This window comes from Ostrinia furnacalis, unplaced genomic scaffold (assembly GCF_004193835.3).
Source record: "Ostrinia furnacalis isolate ACB-3 unplaced genomic scaffold, ASM419383v2 OfSCF1802, whole genome shotgun sequence".
In the NCBI taxonomy this organism is placed as follows: domain Eukaryota; kingdom Metazoa; phylum Arthropoda; class Insecta; order Lepidoptera; family Crambidae; genus Ostrinia; species Ostrinia furnacalis.
In genome coordinates, this window is record NW_021132041.1 from 20135 (window position 1) to 47909 (window position 27775).

Below are 27775 nucleotides of genomic sequence, written 5' to 3' on the forward strand. Positions count from 1 at the left end.
ATCAGTGAGAAGGAATGACATAATGGAATTTCACTGGAAATATCATTCTTATTTCGTGTGGAATAAGGATTTCTTATACGCTATTTCGTGGTCGCTTTTACATACGCCTAATTAAGAATTAGATTCTTGTGAAAATACTTTAAAATTTAACAGTATTAATCTCAATTATAAACAATCTCACAGAGATTCCTTAAAATATCTTAACAATAAAATTATAAAGAGTGATGTGTCGCAAGTGGATTTAAAATAATCCAAAATTATTACAACCTGTAAGAGGTTTTTTCTAAAGGTGACACTAGATCGTTTACTTGTAACTGTCTTTAATGAAACAATACAAGCAAAAGCTCTATTTATAAAACAAAAAAATCCAAAAACCAAATTTTCTTCGCACACTAAGAAAGAAAAGAAAGATTGTTTACTAAAGTACGGCCAACTAGCAGCGATGCAAAAGGTCGATACGACTGTCGGGTTGACAATATATTCTGTCTCTTCCCATCTTGTGTATTTGTCGTAATGTCTCGTTCTCCCGCCAAAATATGTCAAAGTCAAACGGGTTCACCCATGACATTGGGTTTGTTTACATTTGGTATCGCTTCTCGTTGGCCGTAGTTTAGCAACAAAATATCGTAATAAAAATCTTACAATATTCAATGATACCTGAATCTTCTGTTACAAGTAAATGCTCTAACGTGTACGCACCTTAAAAATACTTTTTGTAGGTCCAGCGCTTAAACTCAGTCAGTATGAGACGGGAGGGGTGACATTGACATATTATGACGTGACAGAGTATATAAATCTGCCCCCCTAGACAAAACGCACTTTTTGATCGAATCGAAAATCGAATCCGTCAAAACTCCATACAAAAAAGGGGCTTTTCGACCACTTTTCGACTAGTTTGCGATTATAATTTGCACTTTGTCTAGACCCACTGAAGATCTGAAGTCTCGCTGACGTTTGACGTTACAAAAACACCCTCAGGCACTGAGTTAAGGCTAGACCTATAGTTTTACATTTAAATGCGGTAAATGCACCGTTCAATACATTTTTGGTGGTATCTCGTATACCTTACTGATTCATAGCTCTGTACGCGTGAGCCCGTTCCAAGAATTGGTGGTACTTCCATTTTCTGTAGTTCATGATTTTCTTTCCATTCATGATTGTGTGGACCATTATCTTGGGGTTGTATTCTAGATTTGTCAGTAGCTGGAACAATACAAATATACATTACAACGACCTATGATAAAATAACTTATCATAATTATTAACTGCAATAGACAACATTTGTTCCCACCGCTGCAACTCCTGTGTAGCCAGGATCTACAGCTTGACCGCCAATAAAAACTCAACCAGTGTAGGTCACGTTTGTCCCGGGGGAAAGTTAAACTGTCATTGGACCCGCAACGAAATTAATCAGAAGAACATAGGAGTTCGAAGTTTTTCATCTAGCTAGTGCAAAGCAGATGACATAGGTGACTAAATATTTAGTAACCTTTAAGAAAAGATAAACACCACAGTAAGCAATAACTATGGGGGCCTATCTTGTGTGCTTATTAGCTACATATCAATAATATGTTTCACAAAATCGCTTGAAAGTACTGAATTTTGCACTGGAGAGGAGATTGCCACATAACCCACTGGTAGTCCCCATAGACCAGTGGGCATACCAAAGCATTTCTCGCCGTAAAAAAGGGCCCAACAAGGTGCCTAGTGGGTCTTAAGTATTTTGAATACCCAGATAATGTGTATTTTGAGAAAGTGTTAGTAGTTTCTTGCTAGTGTATACGAACAAACTGTGGGTGGAAGGGGCCTGTTTGGTACTAACCTTAGGAGTGAGCAGGAAATACTGCGCGTTGTCACACTCGGTGGTAACTTTCACCAGCAACTGGAACATTTTCCGCTCGTTGATGGGGTCCATGCCTTGATTGATCTCATCCACGCATCTGAAGGTAAAATAAACATAATAATAATATGTTAGTTTAAAAAAACCTGAGCCGTTGGGGTAGAAATGTTCTCGAGTGATGACCACGGGCCGAAAGACATAGTATTAGCAGGTATCCCATTAGGTGGACCGACGATATGGTGAAGGTCGGATCGGTCGTTGTGGAAATCCTTGGGGGAGGCCTTTGTCCAGCAGTGGACGTCATTTGGTTGAATCGAACCAATTAAAAAAAGGAAGACAAAATTAAATCACTTAAGAAGTGTTTTTGAAATTGTATATCATTTACCATATTTTATATCGTAAAAACCGATATATTTCGGTAACTAGATAAGCAGATACATAATTTAAGGTCCCATTATTTGTATTGTATTGCTGTTGGTTTAACGAATAAAATAAAATAAATAAATAAATAGTAAATAAAACTGTGTATCTGCATATGTTACATACAACCCGGTCGAGTAAACTGCGCACCTGGCTGGCGTGACGTCACATCGCCGCCCCGAGGTGTACGTGAGTCGCATTTCAGGGTGGTGCGTAGTAACTCGATAGGGTTGTATGCGGTCTATTGTCTATTTGAGGACTCCAGGCGACACTTTGGTGTCCTTCGATCACCCATGGATAAGAAGTCCACTTTGATCTTCTAGCTAGGTGACCTTATCAAAGGACACCAAAGTGTCGCCTGGAGTCACCCAGGTGATCAAAGTGGAATAGACCATAATACGTGTGTCACAATATGTGCCAACCTGAAAGGCACGGTCGTGAGCCTCTGCAGAGCCATGAGGTATAACGCAGTGGATAGCGCTCGCTCGCCGCCGGACTGCGCGTGACGGGTTAACTGCTGCAACTGCTCGGCCGCTCGGAAGCGTCAATGTAATTAATTCTAATTCCACCAGCCCCCTTCCATCACCGGGGATCCAGACGAAGGTTAACGTACCATCCCTACATTGTCGACATTCCACCAGCTCGCACTAAGCGTTTCAATTACTCTTTTATAATGCGAACAGCTAGGGACTGGAACTCGCTACCTGCTGCTATCTTTCCTGAACACAATAATCCGGGCCTTTTCAAGGCGAGAGTGAATAGGCACAGGGCAGATATGTACCATCCTAGACTGCATCTCATTTAACACCAGGTACGATTGCGGTCAAATACCTGCTTTGTCCTGCATAAAAATGTTTCTCGTGGGAGCTTGCGCCTGTGAATTGCGTGTTCAAACCTGAAAGGCACGGTCGTGAGCCTCTGTAGAGCCATGAGGTATAGCGCAGTAGATAACGCTCGCTCGCCGCCGGACTGCGCGTGACGTGTTAACTGCTGCAACTGCTCGGCCGCTCGGAAGCGCACCAGGATGGATATGCCGTATTTGTCGTAGTCCTCCTGTGGAAAGAAAGAAAGAAAGAAAATAAAGAAAGAAACAATAATTGCCATGGACATCACACAAGACAAAAGAGTAAGGTAACATCGCCTATTACGGATGTTTCTTGGGTAAAAAAGCAAGAGTTTTAATTAGTCCGTCAGTTAGCTTATCAAAAAATACTCGACACGTATTTTTAACTTTTTCAAACTAATGAAAATGTAAAGAGATAAAGCGTGCCACAGTTCTAAAGAAAAGGCCCGTGACGTCAATAAGTGCTTAAAAGTGCAGCACTTTGTGACGTCGCGCGGAACTTCAACACACTATAACTTTGTAATATTTGTTTGATTGACAATTAAAAATGTACGTGTCCAATATTTTCTATATAAAAAGAAAGTCGTGTTAGTTACACCACTTATAACTCAAGAACGGCTGAACCGATTTAGCTGAAAATTGTCAGGGAGGTAGTTTAGAACCAGGAGAAGGACATAGGATACTTTTTATCCCGTTCGAAATAAAAAAGAAGGCTGCTTATTTATTGCCATTAAGACGGAACAAAGTTCGCCGGGTCAGCTAGTTTTATATAAAAATTTACGGACTAAACAATTTTTTTTAGGAAACTAGCCTTTTACGTCCATCTACCTATTCGCGTCCAAACAACGGATCATTCTTTAAAAAAATCAATAATATTTTATACAGTTTAGACCAATATTATGTCACTTACGAATGTCAAAACGAAAAAAGGGTAACACTTAAGATTTCTTCTTATTTTTTGGGCCCCACCAGCGTTTCGAGACAAACTCAACAATCACCACTAGGTGCCCAGTCATTATTTGAAAAATAAAATTTAGGTTTTGTTAGTGTATGGTTATTTTCCACTGTTAAAAAGGATGGACCTTTGGACGCGAACATGGCTCTCATAAAATATTTTTGATAAAGCGAACAATTTTCAAAGCATTATAATTTCTTATAGGCATAACTCGTAACTATAGTGAGCCAATGGCAGAACGCCAATGAAAAATTAAAGACCATGTTTAGCGTAAGACATGTAACTTTCATCAAGAACCTACAAAAGATAGCTAGCAACTTCTAGCTATAAGAAAAAGTAAGTAAGAATAAATAGTAAACTCACATCGCTCCCCCCTTTGTCGAGTTTGATTTCGCCAGCGCAGCCCAATTTAGCGAACATATCGCCGAAACTCTTGTCTATGTTCTGTAATAGAGTCTCCAGTGGCGGCAGCCATTGGGAGCTGGAAATAAGTCAATTTGATATTGAATTTCAATGAAATATCTGACGTTATAATCTATACTTACTTAGGTATAATAAATCTGTAGAGAGGTCAATTATGTACATGAAATATATTTTCAAAATAACAATCAGGGGGTGATTAGTGAACGATACTGATGCCAAAAATGCAATCAGTAAAATTTTTGTCTGTCTGTCAGTATGTTCCTTATAGAAACAAAAACTACTCGACGGATTTTAACGAAACTTGGTACAATTATTCTTCATACTCCTGGTCAGGTCATAGTATACTTAGGAATTCCCACGGGAACGGGAATTAGCGGGAAAATCCTTTTGTATGAAAAATCGAAACCGCTTAAGTTAGACGCTTGAAATTTGGCATGCAGGTGCACCTTAGTAAACTTAAAGCTTAGTTACAACAGGATATTGCAATATTCCCACGGGAACGGGAGTTAGCGGGAAAAAACGTTTGTATGAAAAAATCTAAACCGCGTAAGATAGATGAAGGGGGTAAAACAGGATCCACGCGTACGAAGTCGCGGGCGGCCGCTAGTATTCATCAATAAAGAAATAAAAAATAGGACACAACTTGAAATAAATATTTAGGTGCAACTGCACCGAAAAAAAGAGAAAATAAGGGTGGCCTATAGGTCTAAACTACGGCCAACGAGAAGCGATACCAAATGTAAACAAACCCAATGTCATGATTGAACCCGTCTGACTTTGACATATTTTGGCGGGAGAACGAGACATTATGACAAATACATAAGATGGGAAGAGACAGAAAATATTATCAACTCGACAGTCGTATCGACCTTTTGTATATCGCTGCTAGTTGGCCGTACTTTAGGGTGTTTTTTGTTACGACAAATGTCAGCGAGACTTCAGATCTCCTTCAGATTTTTTTATGGAACAGAAGGCAAACGAGCAAACGGATCACTTGATGGCAAATGATTACCGTCGTATCGAGTATTTATACTCTATCACGTCATAATATATACGTCAATACTTGTAACGCTACCTGCAATAAATACAATCATGAATATAAACTTTACATACTTGAGTATTCGCATTTTATCCTCCAACTGTTTGTTGACGTCGCTCGAGCTAGAAACGTCCGCCTTGAGTTTGGATATCATTTTCTCTCTTTCTTCGTATTCTTTGATGACCTGTGAAAGAAAATGTTTCTTATTGAAATTAAAGTATCATTGTCAATCATTCATTTATGATTATTTGAATCTTGTTTATTTGCTTCAATATCATAATTACTGGCACAAACCGCTCCTTGTCTTGAAAGGTACAGACAGACGTGCTTTAAAAAAGCATGCTCATAAGTTTGCTTAAATTAAGCATGCTTGCAACTGTTCAATGAGGGTTTTCGCGAATGAAAAATCCGCCAGATGGCAATACGTAGACGCGAGGTCCAAATGCTGCATGATTGGTTATTTTTGACATGACATTGACAGATATGTCAAAATCCACCAATCACGCAGCAGTCAGACCCCACATCCACGTCCCGCCATCTAGCGGATCTTTCATTCGCGAAAACCGTCATTTGCCAGCAATCAGCATGCTTTTTTAAGCATACTTATAAAATATAAGCATGCTTAAAACTTGTTCAGTCGTAGGTACTTGGAGCCCGCCCCTTTCCACCCACCTCAGATAGTATGCTCAAAAATCAAACGTCGGTTGATTTTTAAGTATTTTAAGCATGCTCATTACTAGCAATTTTGCGACACACATGCTTTCGTGCTACTAATGAGCACGTCTATCCGTAATTTATAGGATGTTTTACCTATATGACATTGTAATCCATATCTATCCATTGTAATGTTTTACCTGCTCATCCCCCTGGTCCATACAGTCGATCCTGGTCTGCAGTTCAAACATGTGCTCCTGGAGACTATTCACATCAGAAGGCAGCACGTCGAAGTCGTCCTTGTGGGGAAAGTCCGGGTCTTGCGGCAGCTTGTTGTCACACGACCTAAAGTTTAAATAAAAAAAGTTTTCCCTTATCGTTGCAAGACAACATAACAAAAATTAGCTTAGCAAGCTGTATAGAATGAATTTTGAAACACATATTGACTTGTAGCCCCTTATATCTGTCGCTGTACTGGTTACATAGCACCACTGGGTGCCCACGACACAGGTTATTCCTAGTGTGGGACCCGCAGACAAAGCAATATAATGTTTACCGATTTCATTGTTACCATTTGTATTTGAAGGTGTATGCGTAAACGGTGTGTTTGCATAAATGAAATATTTGTATTTGTATCAAAAAGAGGTTTACCCAGCCCCGTGACATTTGTGATTCCGAAATCACTTTACTTCAGTGTTTTTTATGAAGTTACTTGGCTCCTTGAAGCGATTTCAAAATGAAAACTGTCACGTTTTGTAACTTGTCCAGGGGAGCAGGACCGTTAAACGTTAAGTTACCCAATTGAATGCCAGCGTCTAATGTAACTACCCAAATGGCTGCGACATATTATCGTGAAGCAAGCTATAGTCTGGTCTGCGAGCACGTAGAATTTTGTCCAATGACCCCTAGCTACCCATCCTTATCGCTCACAGACCGGGCTTTAGTCCAGAAAATGCCTGTGAATCTTCTGAGTCTTACGTCTTTACACTCTTGACCGCGTGCTCGTAGTCGTCAGGTCTCGCGATCATTGCATGTTGATGGTTAGCTCAGTGCATTCATTTAAAATTCTTATACAAGTGTATAATCGTAATGTAGGCCTTGTATAAATATGATTAGGTATATAAATTCTACAGTTTTACTGACCTTTTAGCTTCCAGAAGTTTCTCCTTAGCATTGGACTTGGCCCTGGCAAGACAACTTTCGATGTTTTCGAGCGTGGTCTGCACGTTACGCAGCTCGTTCTTAAGCTCACGTAGTTCTGACTCTTGCTGTACGATCGCGTTTCTGCTGAAGTCCAGTTTTACCTGTGGGAGTTGTTATTCCGGTCACTGATGTGTGTATAAATGTTTGCAAAGATGCATAAAAAAAAAGGTGTGGGATATTTATAGGTCGCTTAACTGAGTTTCTGAGATATACAGGGTGGAAACGATAAGTGATCTCACTCGATTATTTCTAAACTATACATGATATCAAAAAACTAGTGACTGATCCTGAAAGTGCTTCATGAGCTCTATCAAATGGTATTAATAATAGGTTACAGAATAAACTGGATCTATCAGAAAATTCAATGTTTCCAGCTTCCATACATTTGTTAAAGTCACATTATTTTAAAAACTACACATGATATCGTAAAACTGATTACTGATTCTAAAAGTGCTTCATAAGCTCTATCCAATGGTATCAATATTAGGTTACAAAATAAACGGGATCTATCCAAAAATTCAATGTTTCCTTCTTCCATACATTTAGTACTACCACAGTCATGATACTCATCTCTTGACAATATTATAGCAAGTAAAGCCTAAAACTAATGTTTTTTATGAATATTTTTAAAGACGAATACAATTTACGAGTTTATTTTAAGAGTTTATTATTCAATAAACAAAAATACACTTCTAATATTGTGTGTCTGGCATACATTTAGTATGGAAGCTGGAAACATTGAATTTTCAGATAGATCCAGTTTATTCTGTAACCTATTATTGGTACCGTTTGAAAGAGCTCATGAAGCACATTCAGGATCAGTAACCTAACCAGTTTTTCAATATCTTGTATAGTTTAGAAATAATCGAGTGAGATCACTTAACGTTTCCACCCTGTAGAAGTGGCGGGGGATTGACATGTTATGACGGGACAGGGCATACAAAGGACATCCATTTTGGTCCAAAATCAAAAGTGCCGGCCAAAAAATAAAAGTGCTGTATTCGGATAGAATACGTCCGCCTTAGCATTTATTACTATGGCACCAAAGCTGTAGCACCACTGTGCATCGTAGTATTTGAGTTCTAAAAATATATGAAACGACTGACTTTGATCTCAAATACTACGACGCACAGTGGTGCTACAGCTTTGGTGTCATAGTAACAAATGCTAAGGCGGACGTATTCTGTCAGAATACAGCACGTTTTTTTTAATTGGCCGACATTTTTGATTTTGAACAAAAAATGTATGAATCGTCGATGAATTTTAGATCTCAAATACTCGACGCACAGTGGAGCTACGGCTTTGGTGCCATAGTAACAAATGCTAAGGCAGACGTATTCTGTCAAAATACAGCACTTTTTTTTGTTGGCCGGCACTTTTGATTTTGGACCAAAAATATATGAAACGTGGATGATGTCCTTTGAAGGAGATCTAACGCTACTCGCTGGCATTACACCGTCACAAAAGCACCCTCCCTTGTCGCTCCCAAACCTCAGGCACTCAGTTAAGCGCTAGACTAACAAGTTAACATTTGAAACCTTGTGCAAAGTTGTTTAAGTCCTGAACCCGCTTGAACTTCGGTCTGTCACAGAAAGTCTTTTCCTTTCCAAAACCAGGATCATCATCTCTATACCGTCAAAATCGGTTGTGGTCTTGTAGTTTATATTTTCTTAAATGTTACCACCATGGCAGATGGTCGATAAAATACCTCTAAAGCCCGGTCTCTGAGCACGTAGAATTTTGTCCAATGACCCCAAGCTACCCATCCTTATCGCTCGCGCGTAATTATGTTGCTGTCGCGCTCGCACACTCACTGCGGGCGCCCGTCGCACAGTCGCGACAGCAATATAACTACGTGCGAGTGATAAGGATGAATAGCTTTTGGTCATTAGACGAAATTCTATCTGCTCAGCGACCGGACTTTAGTAATAGTGATTTAATAACTGACCTTCCACATCTCCCCATTTAATATCATGGTCTGCAAGCTCTTCATAGCGTCACTTAACTCCTTATGAAGCTTGCCCTGTTTAATGACGCAATCCCGCTGCTTCCTTCTACATTTATCTCTCTCTTGCTCGATGTTGAAAGATGGTTCGTTCTCTATGTCCTGGACTTTCTTGGTTTGGAGCCGGATTTGAGCGCAGATTGTGCGTACCTGGTGGTGGAAGATAGAAGTTGGTTAGAAAGAGATATATAAGGTTTAAGTGATTGTTAGAAAGAGACAAAGAAGATAGAAGTGCCTAAAGGGAAAGGAGACATTTAAATATAATGACACAATAATATGAAGAAAACGTAAAGGTCAGTAAATTACACCCGTATTCACAAACGATGCTTGCTTAAGTGAAGCAGCAAATCGAACGCACAGCGTTGAATAGAGCTCTGTGATTGGTTTGTGTCACCCTCACCCTGTGCGTCCACGCGCACTGTGAGACCTCATAGTAATGTTTATGAACACGGGCGTTAAAAAAGAACTATCCGTTATTTAAGAAATTATTACAGTTACACTAGCCAGCTGATCGGACAGCCATCGTTGCATCAAATAGTTTTTCAGATTGTTTTCTGATACACATTTCTGTTCATCAGGACGTTCCTCCAAAAGTATTTATGGTATATCAAGATTTCTTGCCCATGACTGTTTTATTTATTTATTTTTCTTCATTAAAGAAAAGTATAGAATTTTATTAACACACATGTCATTAGAAAGAAAGAAAGAGAAAAGTTTCAAAGTAGAGTTTATAGCAATTCTTACTTTCTCCACTCCCTCGCTGATTCGTTTCCTCCGCGTGTTCAATTCGTTCAAATTCACTTCCAAAGCGGCCACTTTCTCGTCCAACTCCTGCACTTTGCTCCTGTGAGACTGGCTTGCCTCCTCGAATTTTGACAATCTGAATTAACACAAACATTTATTAATTAGAAACCTTACTTATTGATTTGTTTCGATGTCCAATACAGTACACTTTTGCACCAAAAATAACAGTGTAAACTTCTTATAATGTCACTAAGGGAATGAGCATTTTTTGACATTATTTGACATTATAGAGAATTAGAGAGAGAAGAACATCCAGTGTGGCAAATCCTTCAAAGTAGGATATTAGTACTGAACTAACAGAATCTTTATTGACTATAGTTTGGTCTGCGACGGGCGGCCGCAGTGAGTGTGCGAGTGCGACAGCAACATAATTACGCGCGAGCGATAAGGATGGGTAGCTTGGGGTCATTGGACAAAATTCTACGTGCTCACAAACCGGGCTGTAGTACTGATTTAAATTTTTTCAATGTCTCTGTCTTTTTGTAGCGATTCTTTAGTTGTGACTATTCGTCCATTCATCATCATTTCAGCCACAGTACGTCCACTGCTGATCATAGGCCTCCTCACATCGCCCGGTTGGTAGCGGCCTGCGTTTAGCGCCTTCCTGCTAAGTGCTACCTTATAAGCGACTATTCGTTACCTACACTAATATTGTGAACAGGAAAGATTTGACCTTTCACCACTAGAATCGTACATCTAATTAACATAAACGGTACTAAATTCGCCGGGTCAGCTAGTTCTGTGATAATATGCCATCAGTCATCATCATCCTCATCATCATTATTTCAGCCACAGGACGTCCACTGCTGAACATAGGCCTCCCCCAATGACTTCCACATCGCACGGTTGGTAGCGGCCTGCATCCAGCACCTTCCTGCTACCTTTATCAGGTCGTCGGTCCACCTTGTGGGTGGACATCCCACGCTGCGTTTTCCGGTACGCGGCCTCCATTTCAAAGCTCAAAGTTGCACAGCGTGCTATGGAGAGGGCTATGCTCGGTGTTTCTTTACGAGATCGAATCAGAAATGAGGAGATCCGTAAACGAACTAAAGTCGCTGACATAGCCCGACGGATTAGCAAGCTGAAGTGGCAATGGGCAGGGCATATAGTGCGCAGAACTGACGGCCAATGGGGCAGAAAGGTGCCATCAGTCACTTACTGCGTATTGTAGTTGTTGAGTTGTTCAATATCAACGGTGTTGGCAAGCAACTTGGCCGGCCTGATTTCGGTGGTAGAGCTAGACTTGGCACCGCTGTAGGCTGACACGCGCACGGTGAAGCGGTGGTTTTCTGTAAACAAAATAGAATATGTGATACACATAAAAGCTGCCTTAAGTCTTATACATAAGGCGCAATATCGATTACAAGGTCTTTAAAACTTTGTACGAACCAACACACTACTAGAAAGACAGAGTGTGGCGCGAGCGCAGCCCCAAATCATGAAATTAATTGTTTTAACGCACTAACCAAACACAAACATAGATGTTCGTTAGACAGACCGAAAAAAAATTATTGTTGTACAAACACAAGCATTACTTTTCTCTCAGCAATCTTCTCTGTTCGCCCGTTCATCAAGCAGTGGAGTTTATTATTTAGGCAAACTAGTGTCCGACCGAAACAAGTTTTACGACCGAAACCGAAACCGAAAACGAATTTCGGCAAGGGTGTCTATTTCGGCCGAAACCGAAAACGAAACCGAAACTTCCTTACAAAAGAAAAATAAAGAAAACGTTGTTATAATCAGTCAGTCTTTATTGTTTTCTCTTTAAATTGCATTAAAATTGAACTTATAAAATTCCTTTTTACTCTAAAAGGTATCAAATTATGTATTAAAAAAGAAAAGAAGGATTTATAGTCTAGATTTTTTTTTAATTACTCGCAATATTCAGGACATCTACATAGCCCGTCCCATGGTCGGGTATGGTCGGGTCTTTTACCTTAATAATTTCTCAAAACAAAAATGGTAGGTAGTACGTAAGTTAGTATCTACTGTACTTGCCACTTGGATACATTGGTGATAAATACTAAAATGAACTTTGAAACTCTGATTCCATAATATGATTACCATGAAATGCACTATAGTGATTACTATAAAACTTACCAAATTCAAAATAAATCACTCGAAAACTCGCCACCACTACAAAACCAAAAAACAAGCGAGCGAATCACGACATTGGCTTGGCTCTGATCGGATTCATTCACTAATTCAACGCGCCGAACATGACCGATAACAGCGCGGAAACTCCCGAATGCACATTCGGTTTCGGTCGTAGTTTCGGCAAGTTTGCCGCCGAAACCGAAACTAAACCGAAACTCGTGTCTTTACCGAAACTCAACCGAAAACGAAACCGAAACCGAACATTCGGTCGGACACTAAGGCAAACACGGCTGGCTAATTTTCGGAAACAATTCCAGGTCATCCGTCCATCGGGTAGGTAACAAAGTTTTTAATGTACACTCACACACACACAAGCTGCCTATAGATTACTTTGCTTTTCATGTGAAAATTTTTTTTCTTTGCTTTTCATGTTTTTCTCTCATCAATCTTCTCAGTTCGTCCGTCCATCAGGCACTGAAGTTTATTGGCATCTTTAGATTTTAAGACAGAACACTATCAAAGTGTCTATTTCCCAGAAAACAATTCCAGGTCGTCCGTCCATCGGGTAGCAAAGTTTTTTAATGTACACACACAAGCTGCCTACAGATTTCAAATTCAAACTGAAGTTGCAGCTAATACCCGAAAAAAAAAATTTTTTTTTCGGTCGTCAGTCCATCAAGCACTCACCAGTGAAGAAGAAGTTGATGTTATTCGGCACCTTCCCGCTGTTGTTATACGTGTGCTGGTCGCCGATGGGCACGCGGTGGATGCCTTACTGCTTACACAAGTAACGCGTGATCATATACACCTTATGACTAGTACATAAGGTGCAGAATAGATTGCGGCGCAATGGTTACTAGATAGACCAACTGTGGCAAGTACGTATAACTGTGGCAAGGCCTTAAGCCTTACATAAGGCGCAATATCGATTACCATGCTCTTGGAAATTTGTACGAACCAACAGACTTCTAGATAGAGCGTACGACGCGAGCGTATCCCCAAATCATGAAATTAATTGTTTTAACGCATTAAACAAACATTGATATTGATTTAAAGAGATAGGCCGCAAGAAAGTATGTTTTTTGGCTGTTCAAACACATGTGCATTACTTTTCGCTCAGCAATCTTCTCTGTTCGCCCGTTCATCAAGCAGTGGAGTTTATTATTTAGGCAAACACAGCTGGCTAATTTCCGGAAACAATTCCAGGTCATCCGTCCATCGGGTAACAAAGTTTTTAATGTACACTCACACACACACAAGCTGCCTATAGATTACTTTGCTTTTCATGTAAAAATTGTTTTTCTTTGCTTTTCATGTTTTTCTCTCAGCAATCTTCTCAGTTCGTCCGTCCATCAGGCACTGAAGTTTATTGGCATCTTTAGATTTTAAGACAGAACACTATCAAAGTGTCTATTTCCCAGAAAACAATTCCAGGTCGTCCGTCCATCGGGTAGCAAAGTTTTTTAATGTACACACACAAGCTGCCTACAGATTTCAAATTCAAACTGAAGTTGCAGCTAACACCTGAAAAAAATTTTTTTCGGTCGTCAGTCCATCAAGCACTCACCAGTGAAGAAGAAGTTGATGTTATTCGGCACCTTCTCGCTGTTGTTATACGTGTGCTGATCGCCTATTGGCACGCGGTGGATGCCGTATTGCTTGCACAAGTAGCGCGTGATCATTACACCTTATGACTAGTACATAAGGCCCAGTATAGATTACAGCGCAATGGTTACTAGATAGACCAGCTGTGGTAAGTACGTATTGCTGCCTTAAGCTTTACGCATAAGGTGCAATATCGATTACATGGCCTTTGCAACCAACTGACTCCTAGAAAGACAGCGTGTTGCACGAGCGCAGCCCCAAATTATGAAATTAATTGTTTTAACGCACTAACTAAACGCAAACATAGATGTTGATTTTTTTTCTTTGCTGTTCAAACACATGCACCTACTTTACTCTCAGCAATCTTCTCAGGTCGTCCGTCCATCAGGCACTGAAGTTTATTGGCATCTTTTGATTTCAGGCTAGAACACTTATCAAAGTTCTGTGTCTGATTGCTGGAAACATTTCCAGGTCATCCGTCCATCGGGTAACAAAGTTTTTTAATGTACACACAGGCAGGCAGCTTTCAAATCACTGAAGTTGCAACTAATACCCGAAAAAAAAAATTTTTTTTTCGGTCGTCAGTCCATCAAGCACTTACCAGTGAAGAAGAAGTTGATGTTATTCGGCACCTTCCCGCTGTTGTTATACGTGTGCTGGTCGCCTATTGGCACGCGGTGGATGCCGTATTGCTTGCATAAGTAACGCGTTATAGCGGCGGGCGCGGATAGCGTGTCCACAAGGTATGTGTAGAAGCCGAGGTAGCTGGAATGGAAGAAAGAAAGAAAGATACATTTATTACAATGGACATCACACAAATACAGGCAATTACATAGACATGACAGTGGCACATAATAATAAAAGAAGAAAAAATAAAAACAAGAGTAAACTGAGCAGTGCCACCCATTCACCAACCAGATGCCCACTGCAACGGGACCCCACTCAGCATATGCCGTGGCCCACGGTGACGAAGGCCACGGCGCTGATTTTCGAATGGAATTATTTACTTAGGGCACCAATCTAATCTAAATCTAAATATACAGGGTGTTAGGTAAATGGGTATATGAGCCGACACTAGCCCATGTTAACATGGCATATAAATAGTATGGTGAAGTCAGAATTTTGATATCATCATTTTACTTTTTTAAATTTTCATACAAAATAAATTTTATAAAGTCAAAGTCAAAGTCAAAATTTCTTTATTTGTTTGGACTAATAAATAGTTCTTACAAATCGTCATTTTGCTCTTAAGCTATAAAACCCGATTTGTATGAAAATTAAAATAATTACAATGAAGATATCAATTTTCTGACTTCGCCATACCATTTATATGACCATGTTAACATGGACTACAGTCGGCTCATATACCCATTTACCTAACACCCTGTATAACTCAAAGGTGACTGACTGACTGACTGACATAGTGATCTATGAACGCACAGCCCAAACCACTGGACGGATCGGGCTGAAATTTGGCATGCAGGTAGATATTATGACGTAGGCATCCGCTAAGAAAGGATTTTACGAAACTCCACCCCTAAGAGGGGGTAAAACGGGATCCACGCGTACGAAGTCGCGGGCGGCCGCTAGTTTTGTAATAAATTGTAGTGTTTATTTAATAAAAGTATTTTCATGACTGGTAATGCCTTTTTTTATTATGAAGTACCGTTCGTTCCAGGTCGTAAGGTGTAGATGCTGTACAGGGTGACTTTGCAATCATCAGTTTTTTTTTTTATAATACGCTCTGTAGAACACAGCTTTATCTTAATTATTTTTAATCGTGGTAGTTTTCGCAAAAAAATAATATTTGCTAATCGCTTATTGGCACGCAGTGGATGCCGTACTGCTTGCATAAGTAACGCGTTATAGCCGCGGGCGCGGATAGCGTGTCCACTAGTATGTGTAGAAGCCGAGGTAGATGGAACGGAATTACATATTTATAACAGAAAGAAACAAACATTTATTACGATTAACATCACTTAGTTAAACACAGAAGGTATACTAAATAAAAAAAACATAACCCTCCTTCTAGCGCAGTCGGGTAAAAAGACAGAAATCTATACTAATATTATAAATGCGAAAGTAACTCTGTCTGTCTGTCTGTCTCTCTTTCACGCCAAAACCACTGAACCGATTTTGATGAAATTTGGCATAGAGATAGTTTGAGTCCCGGGAAAGGACATAGTATTTTTTTTCTGCTCAACCCAAGTTGTTTCTGCTGAACAAATTTCTTTTCTGCTCAACCCAAAGGTAAACTGGTCGAGAATGCTTTAGTGCATTAAGTTCGCCTTATGTACAAATTTATTTTGGCATAAAAACAAACAGAGAACGGGCAGCAGCGCTCTCTGAAAAACATCAATCTTTTAAACTGCGATCTCCAACCCGCCTGCCAAGCGTGGGGATTATGGCAAAACCCTCCACTACAGTGGAGGAGGCTCATAGTCCAGCAGTGGACTGTAAAGGGCTGTTAATGATGATGATGATGATGATGACGACGTACCCTTTTCTTGTTTAGGCAGTGTCAAATTAATTTGTATAAATTATGTAATACAGTTATACTAAATCTACCTAGCATAGGCATCAAACTCACACAAGAATGAACATCAAACGTATCTTATACATTCACTATGTAACTCTGTTCGATTTTTGTGTGAGTAAAATAAAGATTTAATTATTATCATTAACTAGCGGCCGCCCGCGACTTCGTACGCGTGGATCCCGTTTTACCCCCTTAGGAGATGAATTTTGCAAAACCCAAACATTAACCAAAAATTGGTGGAGCGCGTCTTCGTGGATGAAACGATCTATATACAGGGTGTTAGGTAAATGGGTATATGAGCCGATACTAGCCCATGTTAATATACGCATATAAATGGTATGGTGAAGTCAGAAATTTGATATCATCATTTTAATTTTTTAAACGTTCATACAAAATAAAAGGAGAATGCCCAAAAGTGGTATCGCTCGAAATCTAATTGTACCACACCGTAAATTCCTTTCTTCATTTGTAATGATTTGCGAAAGTAGTAATCCCACTAAAAACATTCTGTAAAAAACTAGCCAAGTCTCGATGGAGCTGCTTGTTTATCTCTAAAAAGTAATGAAATCTAGACAAAGTCGTGCCAAGTCTATGGTTCCTTACTGCGATTTCTTTATTATTATAATTAATGTTGTGTGACTTGGCCGTTGAAGGGTACAAAACCAGGTGCTCCATGATACCATTGCACCAATCTGTCGCCAGAACCGCTACCCATTGACGATGGAAAATTGCCACTTGGAAAACGTTGATTCAACAATAACCATTCAATTGTAGGTTTAATAAAGCTGCGTATTTCAATAATACTTATGTATGATTATCTTAATAAAGATTGTTCAACGGCCAAGTCACACAACATTAACTATAATAATAAAGAAATCGCAGTAAGGAACCATAGACTTGGCACGACTTTGTCTAGATTTCATTACTTTTTAGAGATAAACAAGCAGCTCCATCGAGACTTGGCTAGTTTTTTACAGAATGTTTTTAGTGGGATTTCACTTCTTTTTGTAGAAAGTGGCAAAATTATTTAACGTCGTCGTTTTATCGATATTTTTTTACGATATTAAACACAAATAAACTCAACGACCTTTAAAATGGACAACGAATCAGAATTGTTTTAATAACATAACCTTAGCGAACCTTACAATATAATAAACGAAATCAACGAACTGCAAATTTACACAACATCAACTTAATCGACGGGGGGCTCTAGAAAGGAAAAAATCTGGACACCGCTTGGACGCCGCTAGCGCCATCTAGCGGTGAGCGATACAGGCGAACACCACGGTGCCGGAGTAGTATTGATTATGAATGTGGTGTTACTCCAGATCTTCGATTTTCTTAGTTTTTATAGTTTTCCCTTTATGTGGCCATTAAACCCTAACTCTGTACCAAATTTCAGCTCTCTGAGTTGATGGGAAGTACTAGTTCTATTTTGATGATCATCAGTGAGTGAGTGAGTGAGTGAGTGTCGTAAATGCGAAACTTTGCTTTCGCATAACTTCGGAACTAAATGACCTACAGACTTGAAATTTTGGATTTTAAGTATGTGATTATAGCTTACTAGATGACGAAAATTTCTGCGTTCTGGTCTTATCCAGAGGTTCTCAAATAGGGGCCTGAAAATGCGGCGAAATGGTTCCAGTAAAGGATGGTACGGCAGTGTTTGCTTCGCGCTCGACTTGGCGGGGGCACTACCGTGCCCCCAGATAAATTGTAAAACCTCCGGAATAAAATCCGATTTTAATAAAAAGTATTGTAACAATGAGCTGCAATCAGCAACACCTATCACCGAGCAACGACACTACGTAGTTCGCACGGTTGTCAATAGATGGCGCTGATCGTAGTTAGCTCGCGGTATCATTTGATTTTTTCCTGTCCTTAAGTAGTCAGGGCTAACCACAAATCCCTTTCCCTTGCAAAATGGTATAAATAACATTGGTATGCACGCAAGATTATTTTGTGTTTATATCTGATCCTTATCAAATAACGTTAGCTTTGGCGTAGCTAGGGTTTTTTTAGGCAGGGTAACTATCCACAAATATAAAACAAGTATTCTAAGGTTAAACCTGTAGCTATGCCAATAGACACCATTCATTTCACTTAAACCAAAATTACGTCAAAGTCCGGAGTTTTATAAAAAAAAAAAATAACTGTGCCAAATAGTCCTGTATGCATACTATAAATTAAGCTTTATTCGATTAATGTACAATGAATTTGATAGCGATACCAACTCCCATAGTCACTTGGGCATTCTCCTTTATAAAATCAGATTTGTATGAAAATTAAAATAATTTAAATGATGATATCAATTTTCTGACATCACCATACCATTTATATGTATATGTTAACATGGGCTAGTGTCGGCTCATATACCCATTTACCTAACACCCTGTAGAACCCCAGGGGGTCGCGACCCACAGGTTGAAAAACACTGATTTAGGGCATCAATGTCATCTAAAATCGGTTTCGTTTGACAGATCGTGGTTGTTGCTCAATACCTTCGGAATACCGAAGGAATATTAACTTTATGGTCCTACCAGTATTACCACAGAATAACAATAACTACTACGTACAGAAGGTTTTATTAAGGTATTTAAAAAAATGTATGCTCAATGTCGTTAACAATATGGTATAATTTAGCTTGTCTCAAGAGTTGAACACCATTTTCTTGACTAACGTCAGTGCGCCGAAGCCATAGGGCTGACTTCGGTAAAATGATGTGACGTGAGGTGCCAAACTGCGGAAAATGGCGGAGGAAATACATGAATAAGCATGAATTATATTTTGTGTTTCTATGTATTACTAGCTTTTGTCTGTCACAGAAAAACAATATCGCGCGCGTATTTACTCACCGTTCAGACCTACCCTGGACTACGACAAACATTTTAAAACCAAAATCAGCTCAATCGGCCCAGCCGTTCTCGAGTTATAAGCAGACTAACGAACATCAATTCATTTTTATTTATATAGAAGACTAGCTGACCCGGCGAACTTTGTTCCACCTTAATGGCAATAAATAAGCAGATTTTTTTTTTAATTTCGAACGGGATAAAAGGTATCCTATGTCCTTCTCCTGGCTCTAAACTACCTCCCTGACAATTTTCAGCTAAATCATTTCAGCCGTTCTTGAGTTATAAGTGGAGTAACTAACACGACTTTCTTTTATATAATAGATATAGATTATTCAGGCAGTTAAAGGATCTTATAAAGTGTCTCACCTCAGCTGCTGTATATCATTGCTCTGCATCTGTACCCGTGAGTTCGGACTGCACACAGCATTGACCTTCTTCAGGCCTAACCCTCTGACTTTCTGCATGAACAGGTTCATATCCTGAGTGGACTCGAAGGTGAAAGCCACCAGGTCTCGAGCTGGCACGGTAGACTCGAGGTAGCGAGCGAACTTTGGGTCGGTGAAGTTTATCTGAAATGAAACACGGTTATTTTAAAGAATATTAGTAATTTGTGTTCACAATAATAGTCTACTTATGCCCGTTTTCACCATCAATCCCTAATTTTAAGTGACCCCTATGAAAAAAATTCCTGTTGTGTTATCATAACTCTCATTAGGGCATTAGACTCTCGTAGTAAGTTTCCTCAGAACTCGATTTCGTCATTCGAGCGTAGTATAGAAAGAAGAAAAATATTTATTTGACAGCTAAAAGTAACCTTTAAAATTAAATAAATTATTTAAAAAAATATGCATTTTTATAGGTTATCAAAATTTTTGTGGTTGTAAGAGTCGCCTCTCGATTACAAAAATATTCTCATTTTTTTGTGCAATTCAAACTTTTATAAGTATTAGACATGACTAAAATCACATAATATAAATTCGCTCAGTACATTCACTCATTCATTCAAGTCCAATCACTCACTCGCTAGTTCACTTTATTACGATTCGAGTAGCAAACGGTCAGTCGCTATTCAACCTCCACAGTGATCGGACGTGTCGAGGAAAAGTTTCGTGCGAATGAAGTGTGTGAGTGAAGTGCTTTGTGGTCGATAAGGCGAGAATACTGCTCGAGAATTCTAAGGTTAGTACTTTTTTTATACTATTTAAAATTGAAATAGGGACTATCAGTTTTTTTTTTAAATATATTATTATTAGTAATTTATATTGCATAAAAAAAGATTAGAATAGGACCACCCTCACTCTTCTCGTGGATGCCGTAAGAGGCTATGCGTCAAATTTAATAGCGAACATAAGGTCTTCCCAACCGGTTTTGGCAGGGAGGGTAGTGTAGGCAAATTCTTTATTTGCTTTTGGAAATTTAGAGAGGGTCATCCTGTAGTGAAGACTAAATTACTTGATGATAATTGAGAATGTTACTAGGTATGCAAAATCACTTGAAACCTTTGTTACAGCTTTTACATATACAAATACATTTGTTTTTATTTCATTCAAAAATACCCAGTAGTTATGATTATATAGGCATTCAAAGTTCGCTTAAATATCGAGTGCCGCCGACGGTCACGTGACCCCGCGTGACGTACATTCACAGTGTCCGCTCACTAGAAAACGTATATAAACATACTTAAATACATTTTTTTTTGTAAATACATACATATTATACATATTAACACCCAGACCCATCACTGAAATTAAAATTGAACCAAACCCAAACTTGATGCGATTGTGTCGTTTTATTGCGAATTACCTTCCAGCTCCATCATCAGACCCTGATTACTATATAGAATTGAAGTACTCGTCAATACAAAACGAACGAGCCCAAACTCGATGGAGTTAGTCATTTTATTATGGAGTTCCTATAGCCACCTTCCAGCTCCATCATCAGATCAGCTCCATGTCATCATAATATTGCATGGCCATCCAAATTACATGTGTATGCAAAATCGCAGCTTTATCGGTGGTCCGGAAGTGGGTCTTAATTCAGCTTGCAAGATTCCACCCATACAAATTTGAGCCAGTCACTGTATTATGACGTCACGCGCATTAAATGGCGGGCCGGCCGCCACCCGCACCTTTAAAATTCAATATCTTGGAAACTAATTGACGTATCGAAATAATTCTTTCACATGTATTTTTTATTTTTAACAGAGAATACAGAAAGCTAAAAAACAAAATTAGTGAACATTCTTCATTATGATGAGTAAATAAGACCCCCAACTTAGCTAAGTCTTATTTTAGGAGTGGGACTAGGTTCACGACAATAGTCCAGCAGCCGAAGGGATCAAATTAGCCACCCTCGAAACGGCAGTCCACCAAAAGTTTTGAGAATTTTTGGGACACTTATGTCACCCTTACCACTTACCTTCAATATCATGGGGTAGGGTCTCTCAAAAATTAGAGCGTGTAGGCTAAATCCATCTAGCAGGCCGCTACCAACCTGGCAATATGGAAATCATTGGGGGAGGCCTATGTTCAACAGTGAACGACCTATGGCTGTGTGGGATATAATGCTCAACCACAATAAGGAAGCTAGATGTTAGTGCTTCCTTACGAGCGGGTGTTATGCTCGGGGACCAAGGTCCAATTTACACCATCTTGGTTTGTCTATATGTACTTGGCAGGGTAGAAAACTCCGTCACCGCGATGCAGGTTTGTATGGGCGGCGGAGTGTGCCATAGTGCAGTCGTAACAGCGCCATCTGTTGGTACACGTTTGTAGTGGCGTATCGTAGATGTCGCCACAGCTGAAATAATGATGATAATATCACAACTTACCTCCAGTATCATGGGTTCATATACAGGTTCCTGAAACATGTTTCGGTTCTCTCGCAACCAAGCTACGGCGTTGTAAGCGTCTTCACTGTAGTTGCGTAGCACCTCTAGACGTTTCACGTCCACGTCTTCGAGGTTACGTATCCTGTGGATAACACATTGGTCTTGTTGTAACATTCTATACTTACGAGCAAAAGTATGGAATCATCCCCTTGTATTTTGTACCGAGCGAACTTAAGAACTGAATGACTATCTATAGTATGTATCTGTGGTGTCAATTTAAAGTTTATAATATTACCTTTAAAATGGTACCATTTTTATTTGCCTATTATTAGTCATTTAGTTTTTGTGATCGCTCGAAACAAATAGGGTGATTCCATATTTTTGCTTGTTGTAATATTCTATTGCAGCTTGTATTGCACAAATTACAAAAAAAAACTGTTAAACCCTCCAGTTAAACTAATATTCTTGTGTTATTGGATTCACCGCAATAGTCAATCAAACAACGGGAAACTAACGACCGTCAGTCAAAGTCAAAGTCAAAATTTCTTTATTTGTTTAGACTAATAAATAGTTCTTACAAATCTTCATTTTGCTCTTAAGGAGCCTCTACATGTCTCATAATCTTTTTACCCTACCAGCGCTTCGAGACCAACATTTGGCAAGTGCTGAGAAGAAGCGCCGCAACAAACTCAGTCACCACTGTCTGCCGGTTAATATAAATAAATAGAAATAGCAGTAGTAGGTACATTCGATTCAGGAGCAGTTCACTGAATTTACCATGCATTCTTGTATAGTATATAATGGGTATACAAAATTGCGTGGTATATTAAACAAGGTAGTGACGTGCTAATATCTAGACTTACAGATTACATACTTAAATACTAGTAGAAATGACTCGCATATATAAATTGGAATAACTTGGATTGACCAGTCCCCGAAAGCAGCGCCTGTTCACAGACATGACGAGTGAACCAGCCATCGCTTCACTCGACCATATTAGAGGGAATGTAACGACCCGCCTCACTAAGCCACCACCCCAGAGACATTTTAGTGAGAATGACAATACCAAGTTATCTCTTAGAGAAAAAAAACTAATAATAAAGCTAAGCAACAGTCCAGATTGAGAAGCATGACACTATAACATTTTAGAAAATTAGATTAGTTTATACATTACTTTTCATAGCCTACACTAACGCTTGGGCTCCATGGATTCTTTTTTTTTCCACTTGTCTTTGGCTCCATTGTATATACCTATTAGACCACATACGTTAGATTGGGAAAACTAAAATTATGCACTATCTTTTTTTTTCGTCCACTTTTAATCTAACCATAAAAATAATTAATAAATATTAAAACATTTTTTAGAATCCCGTCAAATGACCCCAAGCTACCCATCCTTATCGCTCGCGCGTAATTATATTGATGTCGCGACTGTCTGACGGGCGCCCGCAGTGAGTGTGCGACCGCGACAGCAACATAATTACGCGCGAGCGACAAGGATGGGCAGCTTGGGGTCATTGGACGGGATTCTACGTGCTCACGGACCAGGCTTTACTTTTAAAGGGATTACCTGTTTTGATACAGTCGTATCTGAGGAATGACGTTGTTCTCCAGATCGTACTGGATCTCCAGTTTCTTTTTCTTCAAACCCTCCAACGCTGTGTTGGTCTTTTGTATCGGCTTGTGTAACTCAGCTAACTCCATTTTGACTTGATTTTCTGCGATAAACCAAATTAAATTATAAAACATTTATTTTGTTTTCAACATAACGGACAATGTTAACTTAGGGCGGAGGGGCAAAAGTTAAAATAAAATGTTATTCACTTAGGAATATTCAATACTAGCTGTGCCCGCGACTTCGTACGCGTGAAAACCCGTTTTCGCAACATTTTTCATTTTTGCTCTGCACCTATTACTCGTAGCGTGATGGTATATAGCCTATAGCCTTCCTCGATAAATGGGCTATCTAACACTGAAAGAATTTTTCAAATCGGACCGGTAGTTCCTGAGATTAGCGCGTTTAAGTAAAAAAACAAACAAACAAACTCTTCAGCTTTATAATATTAGTATAGATTGGACCGTTTTTTACCTGAAACAAACGATTTGCCTCATGTGCAAATCGAACCCAAGACTTTGGTTTAAAAATATATTCAAGATGTGCAAAAAGAAAAAAAAATCTTACTTAAAAGGTTCCCCAAATCGGATAGGTACATAAGTCAATAATTAATTATATTAAGATTAATAAATAATTTCACTTACCGTCCCCAACTTTTTCCACCAGCTTCGTCTTATCAGTCACCAGCTTCTCCAGCTTGGCCTTAGCCTCGACCAGTTCCCGTTCCCTATTCCTGAACCGCTCCAGCTTCTCCTGGTAGGTCGACTGAATGTCCTTGATAGTGTACTCGTGGGTACGGACCGCAGCTAACGTCTCTTTCACGCGGTCTTTTAGAGTGTGGATTTCACGGTTCTGTGAAGGACAAGTTTCACCATTAATCCTTAATTTTTAAGTGACTCTAGAGGATCAAACACTCCTTCTCCTCATGGTAACACATAACAGAAATGATATCATAGTCACTTAAAAATTAGGGATTGATGATGAAAACGGGTATCAGTGTTTTGTATTACATGGGAATTTTCAGAATAACTTAGGTGGAAAACTCAGAATACGGAACAAACCAGAAACCGTCAACGGGCGTAAATGTGTATTCATATAAAGTACTCCAAAACGCACTACTTTGACTTTAGAGCAATTAGTCAATGGCCGGCGCGCGCATTGTTTACATATCCGTCAGATTGACACTTTAAAATTAAATTATGCCGTCTTGTGCCGTTCCAACATGTAGGAATGCTACTGGAATTACGAAGAAAGTGCATGGGAACATGTTTTATCCGTAAGTAGCACATTTCCAATTCATTTTAATTAAATAATAATTTTCAAAAAAAATCACGGTTGTATTTTGTAAGTGTTGCCACAAGTCTACGGAATATTTTACCCTACTTTTTTATATTGAATTACATTTGTCTATAAAAAATTCACGCGTTAATTTTGTTAGCGTTACCACAGAATAATGGAATATTTTCCCCATCCTTTTTGTTTTAATTAGTTTTTAGTGTATTTTCATCCATGACAATATGACAACCTGATTAATTAAATTATAAGTGCCACTTGTGGTCTAAACTGAATAAATATTTTTGATTTTGATTTGATTTTAATATTTGAATTAATTTATAATATTACTCCCTAAATAATGAGGAGATAATAAATTACTATCGTGAATTTCATACTTTCCCATTTATTCAAAAGTAAGGCATTGACAGACAGACAGACAGACAGACAGACAGACAGACAGACAGACAGACAGACAGACAGACAGACAGACAGACAGAGTTACTTTCGCATTTATAATATTAGTTGGGATTTATTTATTTATTATTCATTATTGAGCAATTACATATTTGATCCAAATAGCGTCCTAAATCCTTTTTAGGTTTCTCTAGACACTATTGTTCTCTATACAAATAAAAACAAACGTTTTAGTTTAAGCATTCACAACACTTTCAGATATACATAGTAACACCCAGACCCGTTACAGAAATTAAAATTCAACATTTCAATTTCTGCCCAGCCGGGAATCGAACCCAGGACCTCTCGGCATAGTAGTCCATTCTGAACCACAACACCAAACGGCCAACAATTATTTATAAATCCAGAATAATGGCTACAATAGAACAAATTAAAATATGTGTACACAAACCTTTCATTCAGCCTAACTTGTTCTTGCAACAGCTGAGCGTTGTTTTGCAGCTTCGTAGACAGCCCCCGCTGTTTGTTCCTGCACTGTATCAGCTCGTCCAACTGGGACACGCTCTCCTGACCTCCCACAGCGGAGAGCGTGCTGCGTAACAACTGCTGCGGGTCCATTTTGGAGAAGTCCTGGACGCGATCTTGAGGCAAGAGTTGGCAGAGGTTGTCAACCTGAAATTGATGGCAGTTAGTCAAACTTTGTTCTTTTTCATCCAAGTCTTACTGCTTGACAATGTTCTTAAGCTTATGTTTACACAAACAGTAAATTTTCTTGGAATTAATAACTTGCCACTGTGGCATGTATGTGGCAATGCCCCTTAAGTATGTAAGGTTTATTCATTCATATGAGGTAATTTTTGTCAAAAGTTTATACAGAGAATATTAAGTCTATTTGAGTTACTCAGACTCAGTACAAAACAACAATGATTTTGATCGATAGTTATAAAACATACCTGTATATTTAAAGTAGCGATCAACTCTTGAACCTGCTTTTCCCGCACCGTCTTATGGTCAATGGACCACGTAGACACATCTTTCAAGTTAAAGTGCCTAGTGATGATGACATTACGCTTTCCCTGCTCTTGATACAGTTCAATTTCAATCGTAGACTGCTCACAACCACTTCGCACATATTCAGATATCTACGAAGAAAAGAGAAAAGATCTACGTAGAAAAAAAAACTTGAATATACATAACATGGAGAATGTTTGTTAAAAACCGTACAAAAGAAGAGAACCGTACCTTCTTAGCCCTCCCAATAACGCTGGTCTTACCACAGAGCCCCAAAATTATAGCACAAACGAAAGTAGATTTTCCAGTCCCGTTTGGCCCGATGATCAAATTCAAGGACGTGCCCGGGAACAACTCGACTTGTTTATACGTTCTACAAAAAAAATACACAAAATTATAAACAAACTTGATGAAACTTGTCTGTCGTTTGAAAGGCGCGCAATTTCACACAACTTACACGAAGTTTTCTAGCGCTATTCGATAGATACAGCCAGGCCTAATGCCTTCAATGTTCACTATTTTCGACATTTTCACTTTTAAATGGGAGAGACAACCATATTTAAAAGATTAAATGGAAAAAACACCACACAACACAAAACGAAATTCTCAACATTTTTCGAGCTAGCTTTTTTTTTGCCAAATTTGACAAAGTGACATTTGACAGTTATAGTGCTGCACCACTAGTTTTGAAGTTTTGTAATAATCAGTCAACTCACAGGACGGAGCTAGAAAGAAACCAAAGAGCATAAAAGAGTAAAAGAAACACAAATGAGACAGGGAAAAATGCATTTACGTAGGGTAAACTGCCAGTCATTGGACACTTAAGAAAGTTATTGAACAGTTATTTACTGAATTAAAAATAGCATTTCTCTTTCAACAACTGAGAGATTTCGACTGATGGAGATAAAAGGGTGTTTTTTTGAAGGAATATTCATTGTATATGAAGGAATATTCATTTTAAAAAAATTCAAGGGTTGTTTTGTCCAATGACTGGCAGCGTCCAATGACTGTCGGTTTGCCCTAGTATACACGCAAATTCTTTGATTAATGAATAAAAAGTTTCACAAAATATTTTCAAACCAATTGTATTATTTTAGAACCTATTTTATCTTATTAGTGATTGAACGGTTAATTTTTATTTATTTAATTTTCGCTTCGGTCTTTAGGCTAGGTTGATAGATTATAAGGGCTAAACTTTTAAGTTGAAAAAATAATGTTCTGCTTAACCTTTCGTGCACCAGGTGACTAAAAGTTACGACCCGCACCAGTGGGTCTAGACAAAGTGCAAATTATAATCGCAAACCAGTCGAAAAGTGGTCGAAAAGCCCCTTTTTTGTATGGAGTTTT

General features: G+C 38.9%; 1 protein-coding gene across 1 annotated transcript; it reads right to left on the bottom strand.

The window, feature by feature from the left end:
* Positions 1-943: 943 nt before the first annotated feature.
* On the bottom strand, positions 944-27081 carry SMC5 (structural maintenance of chromosomes 5). Its single transcript, XM_028305817.1, has 19 exons — positions 26886-27081; positions 26660-26801; positions 26371-26559; positions 25869-26089; positions 24373-24608; positions 23684-23831; positions 22114-22255; positions 19650-19852; positions 14491-14654; positions 11347-11476; positions 10128-10263; positions 9327-9533; positions 7319-7479; positions 6376-6520; positions 5596-5705; positions 4423-4540; positions 3156-3313; positions 1823-1940; positions 944-1203 (listed from the first exon to the last, which is right to left on the bottom strand). The coding sequence occupies exons 1-19, from the start codon at positions 26954-26956 to the stop codon at positions 1066-1068; spliced, it is 2937 nt and encodes a 978-aa protein (XP_028161618.1). The 5' UTR covers positions 26957-27081; the 3' UTR covers positions 944-1065.
* Between the last annotated feature and the right edge of the window lie 694 nt (positions 27082-27775).

Excerpts from the sequence above, each read along its gene's own strand:
- SMC5 (XM_028305817.1), bottom strand. The coding sequence starts at position 26,956 with ATGTCGAAAATAGTGAACATTGAAGGCATTAGGCCTGGCTGTATCTAT. Across the intron at positions 7,480-9,326 it reads TAAATGGGGAGATGTGGAAG|GTAAAACTGGACTTCAGCAG; the intron begins GTCAGTTATTAA and ends CAACTCCCACAG. Across the intron at positions 4,541-5,595 it reads GATAAAATGCGAATACTCAA|CTCCCAATGGCTGCCGCCAC; the intron begins GTATGTAAAGTT and ends ACTTATTTCCAG.